This window comes from Crocodylus siamensis, chromosome 6, assembly GCF_052110815.1.
Source record: "Crocodylus siamensis isolate JL-2025a chromosome 6, ASM5211081v1, whole genome shotgun sequence".
Classification (NCBI taxonomy): Eukaryota; Metazoa; Chordata; order Crocodylia; family Crocodylidae; genus Crocodylus; species Crocodylus siamensis.
The window spans coordinates 98,417,553-98,431,105 of NC_143400.1; the positions used below are offsets into that span (position 1 = coordinate 98,417,553).

Here is a 13,553-nt window from a genome sequence, read left to right on the forward strand (position 1 = left end):
GGACGCAGGGCCTGAAGGGACCTCGCACGGTCATCTCGGCCAGCCCCGGCTCCGGGCAGGATCATCTCGGACTACCCCGTCCACCTAACGTCTGTCCGACCCGCTCTTGAAAACATCCAGGGACAGAGACCCGACAGCCGGGCTAGGCAGCCTGTCCCAGTGCCCAGCGATCCGGGGGTCCTTTGTTTAGGTGCCGCGATGGACCGCTTGTTAACTACTTCTGCCGGGAGCCCTGCCAGGGGCTGCGTCTCCAGACTTCTCCCACGGCGCGTGGAGGGCGCGCGGCCCTGCAGTGGTTTTGCTGGGGTGGCCCCAGCACCACTGCAACAGAGCCCGTGCCACACGCGCCATCCTGCCTGCTGCCCCGCAGCGCCCCGACCCTGCCTCTGCCATGCTCCGGGCTGCCCATACCTCGCGCTCTGCGGACGAGCGGCAGAAAAGCCTGGGTCACCCTGACCGTGCCCCAGAGGTTGATGTCCACCACCTCTCTGTACTTGTCAAGGCGGGTGAACTCCACGTCCCCGAAGGTTGTCACGCCCGCGTTGTTCACCACGCTCCAGAGGCCTGCCAACGAAGAACAAGTCTGTGATGCTCCTGCCCGTCAGCCCCGGGCACCATCGTGACAGCCGGGTGTCAGCCACGGAGACAGCGCCGGCCGTGGGCGCCCCTGCTTGCCCACTCGTGCTGGTGCCTACAACATCCCCCTCCGTGTTTTTATTGCAATGCGTGTTGTTCTGGCACATGACAAGGGGCATCCACCCTCCAATCTTCCCTCACTCAAAACGGCCATCTCCCCTTGCTGTCCATGGGGCTGAAGCCAACAAGATGGCCACCATCTCCCCACGCACAGGTACTGAGTACGTGGGGGCCTGAGGGCCCAGCCCTGCTCGAGAAGAGGGCCGTCACCTCAAACGTGTAAAGCTTTCCACATGGTGGTCATCTTAATGCCCCTCCCCCAAAAAAATAAAACTCGTCGCCTCTGGCCACAGCTGTCTGCACGAGGCTAGGCTGCCCTTACTAAAGATGGCTGCCAAGCACTTCCTCAGGGCTTGGCAAGACAAGATGGCGGCAGCGCCAGTGCCAGCACCAGGGTGGGCTGCGAGGGGCCACAGGACTCCCGCAAGGTGGCGGGGATACCCAGGGCTGCAGGGGGGCGCAGCTGGGGGCAACACCAGAAATGACAGAGGCAAGTGGGCACCATGGCGGGTGCTGCCTGGAGGGGCTCACACCCTCTTTCCTGGATGGGACCCTTGGACCGGAAGCAGAGATGTGGGGCTGGACATTTCCCAGTGCTTTATGTTTCTGTATGAAATTTTGCATTTCTAAAGAGTCATTGTTTCATAAAATTCATTAGTAACAATGAATGGATGCCAATACAACATGAGGCAAGCGTGGCAGCTTCAAAGTTGGAATAAATGTTTTTCAGGTGATTCTCCCCAGGAAGCGTGCGAGAGCGCACTTCTGTGTTGTAAACAGGAGGGTGAATACACGCACATTAGAGCCCAAACCAAAACACGAGTTATGAATTCACCGAACTGGCTGCGCATGTCAAATCCAAACCAAAGCATGGCGGATCACCCGCAGATCCCGATCCTTGGGTGTGCTACAACCAGTGTGGCAACAGCTTTCAGTGCCCTTGGTTTTTTTCTTAAATTTAAATGAACAATATAAAGGAAGTACATGCTATCATATTGTCTTTACATTTTTACAAGTATTCCAATAAAAATAATTTCTTTCCACATAAAGCTTTGAATTTGTTTGAATATAACATTTAAACTGCATTAAGTGTGCTGTATTTAATTTTATTCCTAATCAAATATTTCAGTTCAAATACCTGTGGCTATTAGGACATCAAATTTACATGGGGGCACTTTTTTAGTTTTGTTCACTAAATGTAAGTCTAATAAACATGCTAAATCAGATCACGCTGTATTTAGGGCATTGGAAAATTTTCCAATTCAAAATTTTCTGAACAAATAAGGAAGACAAGGATGCAGCACTGTAGGGTTTAGGGCTATTCTGTCTGCTCATACTTGTATTGTACTACTAGCTCCTGGCTGCTCGTATTTAAATCCATTTTAAAACCCGAGTGCCCAGCACGGTTTACAGTAATGCAGATAAGGCCTCACTAGTGCCTCATACAACCGCCGGGGTACAACTCTTCCTAGCCCTGCTGGAAACACCTCTTCTCATCCTTCCTATGGCTGCATTGCCTTCTACACAGCTTCATTACCTCGATGGCTCAGACCTGGGTGTGTTGTTTCATCACAGGTCAGCCGTGGCAGGCTCCTGCCGACTGACCTCCTGACGCAGTGTGGAAGGTACTTCTTTGCTGGGACAGCTCTCCCTCGTCCCGTTCACGTGGCCACTGCTCTGTCTTCCTTCATGTCAACGGCCTTTGAAATTCCAGCTTTGCTGTGAGGGCCCCAGAAGCTACATGAGGACAATGGCTTGGCAGACAGCCTGCTGGCTCAGCCACTGAAACCATGTGCCCATTTAGTCCAGTATTTATATAACACCCCCCCGCACCCACCAAAACTGAAACCTGTACATCCAGACCATCCCATGTCTCTATTTCTGCCACCCAGGCTGTTTCCACACCTGGTCCTTGAATTACACAGACACCTGTTAATTGCTATCCTAAACCAGACTATTCTGTGGGGCCAAGATAGTGTTTAAATGTGTGTTTGTGAAACATCCAGCACAAAGAGGTGCTGAAACACAAAGAGGTAGGATCCTAAGGGCCTACCACCATAGCCAGGTAATAAGTAATAAGTAATAGTGGGAAATGAAACAGATCAAATCAGGTAATCTTGAATTAATCTTCACCGAAGAGAGTGAATTGTGCTGAGAGTTGCACTGAGTGCATTTGACAATGATTGACCTACCCCAGACCACAGCGAACTCTGGCTGAGGTGTACCTGGTTCCCAGGTCTCCCAGTAACCAGCCTTTGTATAATACGTTTAGCAGGCTGAAGAACATGAAAAACGAGTTAATCCCTAATCAGATTTTGTTGCTAGTCAGCCACATACCATTATATATGCTTGCAACTGAGGGCTCTTACTAAAACATGAATTAGGTGGGATCAGACTCCCCATGCCTGAGCACAATTAGCTGCTTGCAAGATGCCAGAGAGGCTCCAGCTAAATGTCTCTGTCATGGAGCTATGTGGAAGAGAGAAGTGAGGGGCTTGTTCCTCCAGACTTTCACACTCACTCCCTCTCTTGCAGTACCAGAGGCAGCATCAGTGCATGGGTGCTGCTTCTAGTGAAGTCCTTAGTCTAGGACTAAGGGCAGATATAGGATTTTGAGAAGGGGAGTGCAGATGGTGTGATACATCATCATATATAGCACAACACACAGGTTTATCAAGTTTAAAAGAAACTAGAAGCTTTACTAATAAGCCAGTGGCCTAGGACTACACTACTTAGTTTATGATGAAAGCAAAAACAAATATACATGCATTGGCATGTGCATTCATGTGCTATGTCATATATTATGCATAAAAAACACAACAAACTAAGAAAAATGACCAGAAAATGTAGTTTCATTAGTCCTGCAGTCATTAGAATTAAATGGACACCTCTTTTTCAGGTTCATAAAACAACATCTAGCCTTCTTGAGCATCATGACAGTGAATGCAATGCTTCACAGAAAGTTATTTCTACACCTGAGCTACAGTTTTTGGCTAGAGTTAAAAACAATCTGAAGGACTGTGAAATAGGAGCTCCATTACCAGGAGCAGTTCACAGACAACAGAATTGCAGAAGAAAGGTTAGCTTGATTGGTAGACTATCAAGACCATTAAAAAGGAGAGAGGGTCACTAACACCTGTGGAATGAAGAGCTTAGAAGGAATTGTGTAATTATAGTGAGCAATGAAGTCCACTGACTGTCTCAGCACTTCTGAGAGAATAGAAATGCCTCTCTCCCTCCCAGGGAGTTGGTTTTAAAGTCTGGATGGAGCAGGAATCAAAGGGGTGTGCAGCTGCACCACTACACCCCACTGGATCCACCCCTGGACTCATCCTGTCTGGCCAGGCACCTCACACTGCAGGCAGGTATTCTCCATTGTCCAGACCCCAGAGCTGCCATACAACATATCCAAGGAGCGAGGCCTTTGGTGCTTAGTGGCACTTAACTACTACGTAGCGTTAAAGTGCAAGCACCATGTCTCTGAAGGCTGGCACCGGACAGGGGCAGAGCAAAGGCCTTCTGTGTGTTGCATGAAATGTATTTCCTATTTTTGGCTTTGAGTTGTGCTGTAGGAGATGCAAAGTTGAGACCGCCTCCTGTACAGCACTGCTCTTCACTCCTCCTTAGTAAAGAATTTTGGTAGTGAGTTAAAAACCGAAGTAGCCTAAAGCACAGAGGTCCCCCATCTGTAGCCCTCTCCTCATTACCTTTCTCAGGCTCCTTCAGTTTCTTCTTCACAAACTCAACGGCTTGAGCCACCTCCTGGTCACTGCCCACATTCAGCTGCAGCACCTTCATGCGATCCGACTGCATGCTTTCCAGCTCTCTGGCGCCGTTCTCACCCTGCCCAGCAGACAAAGGGAAGACAGCCCTGCTCAGATAGGACTGGGGTGAGCCAGCCTCAGGTAAAGGAGGTGCACTTGGAAATGTGTGTGCCAGGAGGGCCCCTGGTACAGATGGGCACTGGCAAAAGCATAACAGGAATTCAGCCTTTGGGAATTTTAACCACCATCTCTTTGGCTTAGTCACGATGTCATGACACTAGCCACCTCTGAGAGGGACTGAGGGGTCTATCATTTGTTTGCCCTACTTTTGGAAGGTGTAAAGAGCAGTATGAGTGCTAGCATTATCATTGCTTGCATACATGGTGATCCTCAATTGCTCTGGTACCTGTACTGTCTGGATGTGTGTTCAAGAGGGTCAGAGCCAGATGGTCTGGAATAATTAGTAAATAGTTAATTATTCCCACAGTACACCTTACAGTGTCATTCTGAATCTTCCTAGCAATTATACTTAGAATATCCTTGTATCTTTTTCAAAAGCAATGAAGACGACTGTGCCACAAGGCAAGTTCTGATTGGCTGCTTCTGTGAGCAAACAGTCTAGTGATGCTCAACCTCTTGGTCCTGAGGCCAGGATGAGTGGCATGGGGTTGGTCTTCAGGGCAGATCCCGCGGGCGGGGTTGGTCCACAGGCCTGATCTAGCATGGGGTTGGTGAACAAGGTGTGTCCCTGGGTGTGATCCAGCCACAGAGCAACCCCATGCGCTGGACTGATCCAGTACATGGGGCCATGTCATTCAGTCCATGGGGCTCCCCACTGGTCCAGAAATTTGGCAGCAGGGGAGCAGCAGCAACATTAACTGCTGGATGACACGGCCCCATGGGCCAAATTCAGCCCATGGGCTGGAGGCTGAGGACCACTGGTCCAATGCTACCTGAGGGCAGCAATGTAAAACTGTCAAATGACTGCATACGATAACAGCCATCTGCACTTAGAGGAATGGGGATACTGGAGATACAGTGGTGGGTAGGGGGAACAGCTTGCAGACACCCGGCTCACATGGAAGGATAGTAAGAAATAGGACAGGACAGTAAGGTTTTTAAGGCCCAGCTTGACTGAGCCCTGGCTGGGACGATGTAGCTGGGACTGGTCCTGCTTGGAGCAGGGGGTTGGACTAGATGCGACCTCCTGAGCTCCCTTCCAGCCCTCACTGCCTGATTCTATGAAATATAAAGCTAAAGCCATACTCCCTCTTGAATGAGGAGAGCAGATAGCCCCACTCAGGAATACCGAGCAAGTTTTACACCCTGGGCAAAACCACTGGAGGGAGGCGTGCAGCATGCGTCAGTCCTGCCTGTCCTGGCCATGCTGTGCCAGGCCCCAGCTGCTGCAACGTCCCCACATCCAACTGATGCCTCTGCGGTGGCACAGGGCTGGTGCTGCCTCAGGACAGACTCTTACCAGGGGCTGCCATTCGGGTGCCCCTTACATCAGAGCCCAGAGCCAGTGCACCACTCGCCCACCCCTCATTATGAGACTGGCTCTACTCTTCTCCATGATCCCCCGGGCCCTCTCCTCCCCACTTTCAGGGAATTGCAGCCTATGTCAGAGCTGTTATATTTAGGTTTCAAATTCTGAAGTAAAGAATGAGGGGAAAATCCACTGCTGGATGAAAATTTTGAAATAGGATTCCTGGTGCCTTAAGCTTTCAGTTTTGGGTGTTCATGGCTGTTTTGTAAGCGGGTGGTTTGGGGGGTGTTTTTAACCAAAATTTGAGGTCAGCTTCCAAGCTGTACCTGAAGAACCCCACACTCAAGAGACAGAATGTGGTACCTGGCCTTCGGGGGAGCAGGAGAAATCACTGATGCAACCAACAGTATTGCACTCAATTCAGCATGCACCAGCCAGGACACAGCTGGAACACAGCTCACTAAGCCATCTGCTCTCTTGGGAAAGATGATCCTGTGTTTGGAGCAGAGATGAGTCATCGCTCCTGGTTGCCATTGTTTCTTCTGCACTGAAAACCAGCTTCCAAGTAGTGGAACCAGAACAAGCATAATCCCATATCAGTCACAGTGGCTGGGCAGATCACGTCTCAGCCCACATGTATCTGCTCAACTTTTGCAGGAAGGCTGACATTAATATTGCATAATTCCTCATGTCAAAATGACTGGTGGTTTCAAACAGGGACCTCTTAAAAATTCCTTCCTCTGATGCAATTCTCAGCTGAGCAAAAGTCGTTGGGGGCGGCAATCCCTCATGGTCGAGGGTGATTACTCCCATGGGTCAAGTAAAGGGTTGTAGATGAGTCCGTGGATGGCTAAGGCGGGCGATCCTAGAGCCGCAGACTCTCCGGCAGATGCCACAAGTGGTGGCTAAAGGGAGGACTGAACTGCAGATTTCTCGGTCTTGTTTCCTTTCCTTCTGTTTCTGTCATTTTTCTGCCTCCAGGGAGAGACTGTTTTCCTCAAAGTAAGATGTGTCTTCTCTCACAAGATGTCACCATGTAGCCCTGTCCTGGGCTGGTTTTTCCCAATTTGTGGTGTCAGTGCCCCACTTCTTTATGTTCACCTTGAGGGTGTCCTTGATGCATTTCCTCTGGCCCCTGCGTGTCCTTTGTCCTTGGCTGAGTCGGGAGCAGAGCGGTCGTTCTGGTAAACGTATGTCAGGCATGCACACGTGGTGCCCTGTGCACCGCAGCTGATGTACCGCGACGAAGGCAGACGGCTTGTGTTCCCATCGCAGTCCTCCCAGTGCAAACTGGGATGCTTCCATGGTTGTCACTGTCACAGCTACTCCAGCGTAGCACGGCACAAGCTGGCCTCAACCACAAGTTGAAACGGAGTGGCTCACAGACCTGGAGCCCTACAGTGAAGGTGTGAAACTTTCTACTACACACAAGGTCCAGGGACATTTCCTGTATCCTGTTCATATCTGGACAGTGCAGGAGGGTAGGGCGGGACAATGGCCCCTTCTCCTTCGCTCTTTCATTGATGTGAATACTAGTGAGGCAAGGGCTTGCCATGGTCTGCAGGGAAGCTGGGGTGTCTCACCGCAACCCTGCACTCCCAGGGGTCTGCTCTCCGCTTCGTGCCCCAATGGGCTTTTGTCAGCTCTTTAGTTCCTTTGCCCCTCATTGCTACTCAGTTTGCACCACCACATCTGCTCGGGTTTGAGGGGCAGGTCACTGAAAGGTTTCCAGTGGAATGTACACTGCACGCTTCCCTCCTTGTTTTGTGCACAGGCGTAGTAAGGCTGACCCGATGTTATCAGGGTACATCTGCCTTGTTTTGTGCACCAGAGGAAGTGTCCTGTAGATTTGAGGCTCTTATCAACAGTCTCTTGCTGCATCAGGACCTGTCACAGCACCTAATCTGTGCGGCCACACTGCTTTATGAGCAGGGACCAGGCTCTGTGCAGGGATCCAGGCAAAATCCACACCACCGGCTTGTGGATTACCTTCTCTCCTTCGAATTCACCTTGTGTTTTATTCATGTTTTACTTACTGCTACACTTCTCGACCCTTTGGGTCACTTCTCCAGCCCCCCACCCCAAAGAATTCACACATGCTCCTCACGTCCATTAGTGCTAGGCTGCCTCAGTGCATCTGCCCAGCCTGAACCTGCAGCATAGCTGCACTCCAGGGACTCCTTTCACTACAATTCACTTGTCCCTGCCTGCTTGCCTAGTTGCTTCCCATCTGGGATGGGATAATCCTGCCCTCACAGCCCCTCTCTGCCCTAGCTGCTCAGACTCCCTTTGCAGCCATTTCTTTATTTGCTAGGTTTATATGCTACCTGTCTCAAAAAGGCCAGAGTGGCTAACAATATGAGGGGCAAAGAACAACAGAAACAGAATAAAACATTAACATAAGAACAACCAGCACGCCATACTTGGAGAAGAAAAACATTTGAAGGCAGTCAATACGCCTCTCCCACTCCCCTGCCTATGCCCAAGGAAAGCATTTCCCTCCCATCCCATCCCATCCCATGCCACCCAAACCCATCCCAGTCCCAGTCAATACCTGCATAAAAGAAAACTGCACTCCCTCCTCGTCTGTATTCCCTAGCATGCAGCGGAGGCTCTTTACCCCCTTACTCCCCCTTCTGAGCCATACCTCCTGCTCTCAAAGCAGAGGTGCAGCTGTCTCCAAAACCCATCTGTTATCTCTTCCACCACAGAAAATAAGAAGGACTTGGAGGAATCAAGGCTCCTAACTTCCAAGACAGGAACCCAAGAACCCTCCTCAGCTGCTCCTGCATCCCCCATCAATACCGCAGGACTCAACTGCATAGCTTCCCAGGCAGCTGGAGCTGCTGGTACATGCCCAGAACAGATGGGCATTTCCTCTCTCCCCGAGCGTCTTGAACTGGACGATGCACTCAGAACAGGCCTAGCACCCCAACAGGATCAGGCCCTTCAAATGCAGCTGCCATTTTCTTTGGAAGGGGAGAAGCCACTCCTTGCACCCCCCTTCCCCCCCCCCCCATTTTAGAGCAGCAAGTGCTGTAATCACTAGGCTTCAGAAGTAGGAGACGCAGGTCCACTTCCCTCCTCTGCCTGACAGGTTAAAGCCTACAGCTGCCATGCTACACCTCTCATCGACTGCGGCTGGTAACTCTGGCAATGCTCAAGTTGAAGCCATGCTACTGCACAGCCACAAATTCAAAATGCATTGGGCCAAAGACAGAGCGCAGAGAGCCTCACTCTGTACTTGAGTGGTTTGGGCCCTTGCCTGGGGAGTCCTGGGGGCTGGTTCCAACCCCATGGCCTATTTGCTTTTCTGTTTTTTTCATTATACAGTTATTGGGAAACATGCAGAAGAAATGCTGGACCAGAGCCCAGGATTTCCCACCACCTCCTCCCCAGCTGCTGGGCTACCAAGTCATACCTGCTCTTACATACTCTCTGTCCCAATTAACCTTTGATTTCTTAAAGCCACACCAGTGCACAGCAAATGGGAGAGCTGGAGAGTCCTCACCCACAGTCTGTGCTCAGGTGTAACAGGGGGACATAGCTTGGTGTTTTGGGCCTGCTCATGGAAGATGTGAGTTGGAGGCCCCACTCGGGCTGGGGTCTCCTGCTGCCTGGGGGAGTGCGCTACATAATGGAAGTGGCAGCACCATCTCCATCTGTGCGCGTGCGTCTGTGTTTAATGAGATCGGTCTAGTTCCTCAACAGAAAAGTCATAAGCACAGGTAGGTTCCCCTGTGCACAGTCAGTGCCTGGCATCCCTGTGGCACCTCTGCCACAGAGAAAGGAGAAATTTGACATCTCTTTCTCACCTTCCTCCCCGTTTAGTGTTTGGCATTTGTTAGAGGCTCTGTGCTGAGCGTGCTGGATGCTTCGGACCGCATCCCTAGAAGCCAGCTCTCCCCACACTGTAGAAGGAGCTCTTGGGTCTGGACATTGCCAAAGTGGGAGATGCCTCAGAGTTAGGTGTGGCAGTACCTGACTTCTAGGTGCCTACATGCTTTTTGCTGGATCTGGCCCTACATGCCTACACGCCTCCAGCCTAATGTCTTGCCCAAGATTTTTCCATTCATATTAGAGTCAGATCATCAGCCATTACTTAGTTCAGTTAGCCCCTTAGTTTGACTTCAGTTACCAAAGATCCTTACACAGATAGCCCATAGCATTAGAGCTGTGCTGTATCCCAATTCACACACATTAAAATCAGACATCTAGGGGCGGGAGGGACCCCAAAAGACTGTCTAATCCGAAGCCCTGCACCGAGGTGGGATAAACTATAACCATGTCACCCCTGGCAGATGTTTGTCTACTATGCTCAAAACCTCGTGAAGGGGAGTTTATGACAAACCTGTAACCTGTACCTGTGTTTCACTCCCTGACAGTTAGACAGTTTTTGCAAAACAGATTTTCCTGGTTGGAAGCTCAGCTTTCTCCCTGTCCTTCCCTTAGTAGCTATGGAAAACAACTGACCATTTTTCCCTTTATGACAACTTCTACATTGGCAGATTCTCATTCACATCCCACCGTCTCCATATATTGTTTCTAAAGATTTAACAAACCCAGTTTCATCACACTTCCATTGTGGATCAGGTTTCAAAACCTGCTTTTCTTGTTACTTTCCTCCGCGCTTTTTCCATTTTTGTCTGTGTGGTTCTTAAAGTGAGACATCCAGAATAGGACCTGACAGTCCAGCTGAGGTGTTCACAGGGCTGAGAAGGGCAGAATAATTACCTCCCATGTTTTAAATGCAGCTTTCGTTAGATATGCCAGTGTCTCATGGTTGGCACTCTTAGTTTGTAGTCTGCTACAAATGATCAGATTCTTTTGTTGTTGTTCTCCTTAGCCAGTTATTCCCCATATTATATTTTTCCATATGATTTCTGCTTCCTAAGTATAGAACTCGTCTTTAACGGGTTTTATCTTGTTGCTTCTTTTTTGGACCATCTCTCCAATCTATTATTGTGAATTGTGGTCCTGTCTCCTAAATGCTTCCTGTCCTCCTGGCTATTTTATTACCCTCCTATCTTGGTGTAACCTGCAGAGTTTATAAGCCTATTCTCTTTCATCTTCCAAGTCATCAGTGTAAATTATGAACAAGCCCAGGCCCAGGGAATTCAGGTGGGTGACCCCAGTTGCAAGACTAGATTTATACCCATTTCATGGCAATGAGATCTAGACCCTACTTCCAGAGCTTGCTTACAAGACTGTCATGCAAGATAGTGTCAAACTCTTTCTAAAATTAGGATACATCTCATCTACCACTTCCTCCTTATTCACTGGGCCAATTATCCTACCAAAGAAAGAAATGAGATTTTGATTTTATAGCATCTGTTCTTGACAAACCCATCAGTGTTTTTAACCACCTTATCTGCTAAGTAGCTACAAATTGATGGTTTTCATGTGCTCTCCCCTCATTATGGTAATTGGTTAGGCTGACTAGTTTAGAATGCCCTTGTCTCCTTCTCCCCACTTTTTTTTTTTTTAACACTGCTGGTTCAGAAACTACTTCAGCTAATTAGATAAATACTTTAGGGTGAATCTTGCCAGGTCTTCCTGACTTGAATGCATCTGTTTCATCTTCTCTCCTTGTTCTGGCCTTTTTTCTTTCCAGACCATTAAAGAGCTCTTGATGCAACCATAATAGCCTCTTTCTATGATTTTAGTCTTTCCTTTTCATTGGGATAGTGTGCTGTTTTGCATTTAAGACAGCTGGCAGTTGCTGAAGGAGACTGTCCTGTACTCCTTAGATAAACTCCTTAGTTTCTCTTCCTAAGAGACCTTACCTACCACTTCCCCAAGTCTGCTGAAGTCTACTCTTTTTTTGAAGTCCGCCCTTCCTTATTCAGCTATGCTTGTACCTTCCTTTCCTTAGACTAGTGAGCTGAGTCGTAGGATCACTGTCCCTGAATTTACCTTTCAGTTTCTCCTCTTTTAGCTGCTCTTCGTTTCCTCTACCTATGGAAACAAAGATTTCCTAGCACATCCTACATCAGTGAACTGCCTGGGTTGCATCTTCTTGCTACCAACAGGTAGGTATGTGGATAATTAAAACCTCCTGTACCTCCCGACCCTTTGCTCTGGCTGTTTCTGAAGCATCGTCCACTCAGAGGAATACTGAACCATAGAGAAGTAGTGCAGTTTGCTCGGTCATGATGCATGTCAGCGCAATCCCTGCATGTTTGCCCAAGGTTTCTTGATTTCAAGCCCTCTGATCTAAGCACCAGGCCACTGGTTCTCAGCTGGTGAATGACAACTGAGGGTCACAAGGTGTTTATCTAAAAGCTAGCTACTCAATGAAAAGCAAAGAAAATCCCACTCTACTCTGCCCCCAAGGTTCAGACTTCTTTGTTGGCCTCGTGAAACACAACTATAGCTCAGTTGTGTAGGCTTAGCACAGCTTCTGTTACACCTACTATTAAAGTGAAGAAAATGTAAGCGGGGTTCACTGCACTTTCTTACTTTGGATAAGGAATTATCAAACTAGAAATGTTGAGAAATGCTGAACCTGACTCTGCCCCTGCCAACAGCTGCCAGGCCACTACCACCCTGGAACACATCTCACTTGTGACCAAGACACAATCAATTTCTTGCTTGTTAAAATGAGCAGAGTAATCCTGGAGAACAGCTGAGTCAGGCTAGCTGTGGGGTGAACTCAGTTCACTTATTTGGCCTCCTGTGGCATCTGCCCTCTGTGCCCAGAGCTGCTGTGCCAGTCTCCTGAAATAGCTGTCCTCGTAAACATTGTGTCCCATCCTCACTCCATCCCTTACACCTGCTGCTTTGCAAAGTGAGCATCTGAGCTGCTATGGTGAGACCAGCACATGACACGAGCACTAACAGACTGCATGGAAACTTCCAAAAGGTGGCAACTCTCCAGCAGGAATCTCTGGCCTCTGCCTTATTATGAAAAGTGCCAGCTGACATTTCTGGACTAGCTCATTTTTTTCCTTTCAGCAGTAGGAAGAGAACATGACCTTTGCTAACATCGGGCAGCCAGGAACAGTTACCTACCAGCACGTTCTGTACTTATTTTTCTGTACCAAGTGGTCCTGGGAGCAAACCAAACACCTGGATTAAAACAACCCCTTCCAACACTTCATACTCAGCTTTAAATAATGGTGTCTTCTACTGTACTTCAAGCATACTAAACAGTGCTAATTTCATTTTTACCTTCTTTATTAAGAGAACTTTCAGCTTTGCATCCAAACTGAGTTTACATATTCCTCTTGGTTGCTCTTTATTCACATTCCTCTTGGTCCAGGAAAACCAGTAGGTAATTTTCATTCCTCTGTCCTCCTCTATTACAGCCACCACCTAGGGCTGTCTGGAAGCAGAGGCAGAGCAGAAAGCATGCCATACCAGTGCTGGATGCTGTGTATTTTTCGCTTCTTAGCTCCCAAGAAGAGCTGCCAAGTCCTAAGAGACTAATTTCTGCCTATATGATGCCACTGCAGGTGCAACTGGTAAGGAAGTTTACAATAGAGATGCCCCAACACACATTCTCCCTTATGCATCAGAGGTCCCTGCCTTATTCAAATACCGCCAATATGCTTGATGACCTCTCTTCCCCAGACACCAGGCAGAAACTAGAGTTGGGGAGG

At 48.9% G+C, this 13,553-nt stretch overlaps 1 protein-coding gene across 3 annotated transcripts in view; it reads right to left on the bottom strand.

Annotated features, from left to right (window-relative positions):
* The window catches only part of LOC149863299 (D-beta-hydroxybutyrate dehydrogenase, mitochondrial-like), a 29,488-nt gene that overhangs the window by 4,722 nt on the left and 11,213 nt on the right, over window positions 1–13,553 (bottom strand). For all 3 annotated transcript variants that reach the window (XM_090053606.1, XM_090053609.1, XM_090053608.1), the window contains 2 exons: window positions 4,404–4,539; window positions 412–564 (listed from right to left, as the gene is read on the bottom strand). In XM_090053606.1, coding sequence (XP_089909732.1) covers window positions 412–564; window positions 4,404–4,539 — 289 coding nt within the window. The remainder of the gene's footprint in view (window positions 1–411; window positions 565–4,403; window positions 4,540–13,553) is intronic.